General features: G+C 43.0%; 1 protein-coding gene across 1 annotated transcript in view; it reads left to right on the plus strand.

Annotated features, from left to right (window-relative positions):
• The window catches only part of LOC104957830 (protein C19orf12 homolog), a 6217-nt gene extending 4780 nt beyond the window's left edge, over positions 1–1437 (plus strand). Inside the window, exon 3 of the mRNA XM_010785502.1 lies at positions 630–1437. Coding sequence (XP_010783804.1) covers positions 630–895 — 266 coding nt within the window. The 3' untranslated portion in view covers positions 896–1437. The remainder of the gene's footprint in view (positions 1–629) is intronic.
• Positions 1438–2130: the final 693 nt, after the last annotated feature.

Raw genomic sequence — 2130 nt, forward strand, 5'->3', positions numbered from 1 at the left:
ACCGTTTAGCATGAGCGCGTATGTTTTGGATTAGGCCAACCGGCTAACTCAAACATATCCAGGTTAGGTTGAACCAGCTTCGTAGTACAGGCCTCAGGTTTCATAGAGCCAAACATTTCAAGTGCTACTCAACTGGCTATAGATAAGCCGGTCCTTTATTAGTATATAAGTGCTCTGTTAGCAGTTCTTTATTAGTAATTCTATCGCTCGAAGTGGAGTCGAAAGAGATGAGTTTTCAGTCTGCGCCGGAAGATGTGCAAGCTATCTGCTGTCCTGATTTCAATGGGGAGCTCATTCCAATTAAAAGTCACAAACGTAAAACAAAGATACATGAAAGCAACACTAAGAGACTTTACAGACACACAAAATGACTCCAAAGAGACTCAAACGTACAACAAGGAGAGGCACAAGGACTACAGAGGGAAAGGAAATAACTACAAAGACACACAAAATAACTTCAGAAACACAGAGTGACTTAAAAGAGATACAAAACCACTGGAAAGCAACACAAAAGTACTTCTATTCTATAACTTCTCTGGTGTCTGTTGACTCCATGCCTGCATCATGCCTACAGCTATTGATTGCCCTTGTGATTTATTGACCCCCCCCCTCCCCTCTGTATGTGGCAGGTGGAGCAGTGGGGGGGCTGCTGGGCAGCTGGCTGACCAGCGGTCAGTTCCGGCCCCTGCCTCAGATCCTGATGGAGTTGCCCCCCGCCCAGAGACAGAAGCTCTACGATGACATCGTGTCCGTCCTGGACAACATGGACTGGATGGATGCGGCCCAGCTAGTTTCCTTGGTGATGGGCAACGTGACTCTGCAGCAACAGGTCACCGCGGCGCTGCTGAACTACGTCACTAAGGAGCTCAGAGCGGAGGTGCGCTATAAGGACTGAGTCCTGCTCCACCTGGACTCACAGGACCACAACCAGAGACCTTTCCATATTTTTGTACTTGGCTGAAAACATTTGAATCCTGGAGGTTTCACTGCCATGACCATGCCAAATGAAACAGTTAAAGTGGCTATCCACACAACAACAACAACAACTATTTCCTACTTACAATTTGGAGGCAAATATAAGCTTCCTGATTGGATGTAAGGTAGCACCACCTCCACCTCTATAATTATAATCCAGTATATATCATTCTGCATAATGAGTACTTCTGATGATGAAAGTGTATTTGAATATCAATACTTTACTAGCGCAAGAAAAGTTCTGAGTACTTCCTCTACTTCTGCCTAACAAGAACTCATCATTGTTCAGTCACCATGGAAACCTAATGGACGGATTGTGACATTAGCACAAATAATGTTTTTGTACGCGACAATCAAGTCTTCCTTTTTAAATGCACTCAAATACTGTGCCTGAAGAGTCATATACTCTGTATCAGTGTACCTCTGCTTAGGAATTTCAAATAAAATACACTTTGAAGCTTTTGACTGTTTATTTGCAGATTTAAAGTTCTCCAAAAGTGAAGGCAAATAAAAAAAATGTCTGCATAAGAACCGCAAGAATGTTTCTGTTCAAGTTGAGTGTATATTTTAGTTTAAAAAGCACTAATCTGCACCTACGGGTCTCTGAATCAAAAACAATAACAAGAGTTTGGTGGTGTTATGGAATCCTAGTTTGCCTTTGTAGTCAGATTTCTCCCAGTTAGGATTCCTCACGCTTTTAGAGATTCTTACTGGGAACCGAAAGCAGGCGTCTCCTCTTCATAACGTGCAAAAACAGTGATTAAAAGTTTGAAATAAAGCAGGTTCAAAATCAGTGTTTCTTCAATGCGGTTTGTCTGAGGATATCGTTAGTTTCTCTGAAAACTTAAGATCCAGACATCTGATCACTTGAATATTAGATCAGGTTAAAGTATGGACGGTTAAAGTTTGGCTTACGCTGACTAAAAAGTCAATTCATGACAGCTCCTTTCAGGCAACAACGTCCCATGTTTAAATGTAGCCTACTGTGGCTACGAGGGAGTGCGCTCGTTTTTAAACCAGAAGGTCGTGGGTTGATCCCAGCCGTGCAGTCAACATATCGATGTGTCCTTGGGTTGCTGCTGATGGCCAACGATGTGTGAACGTGTATGAAATGGCTCCATTGGACTCCTTTGGTTACTTCTTGAACAGCGACGG

This window comes from Notothenia coriiceps, unplaced genomic scaffold (assembly GCF_000735185.1).
Source record: "Notothenia coriiceps isolate Sejong01 unplaced genomic scaffold, NC01 NC01_scaffold00027810, whole genome shotgun sequence".
Lineage (NCBI taxonomy): Eukaryota > Metazoa > Chordata > Actinopteri > Perciformes > Nototheniidae > Notothenia > Notothenia coriiceps.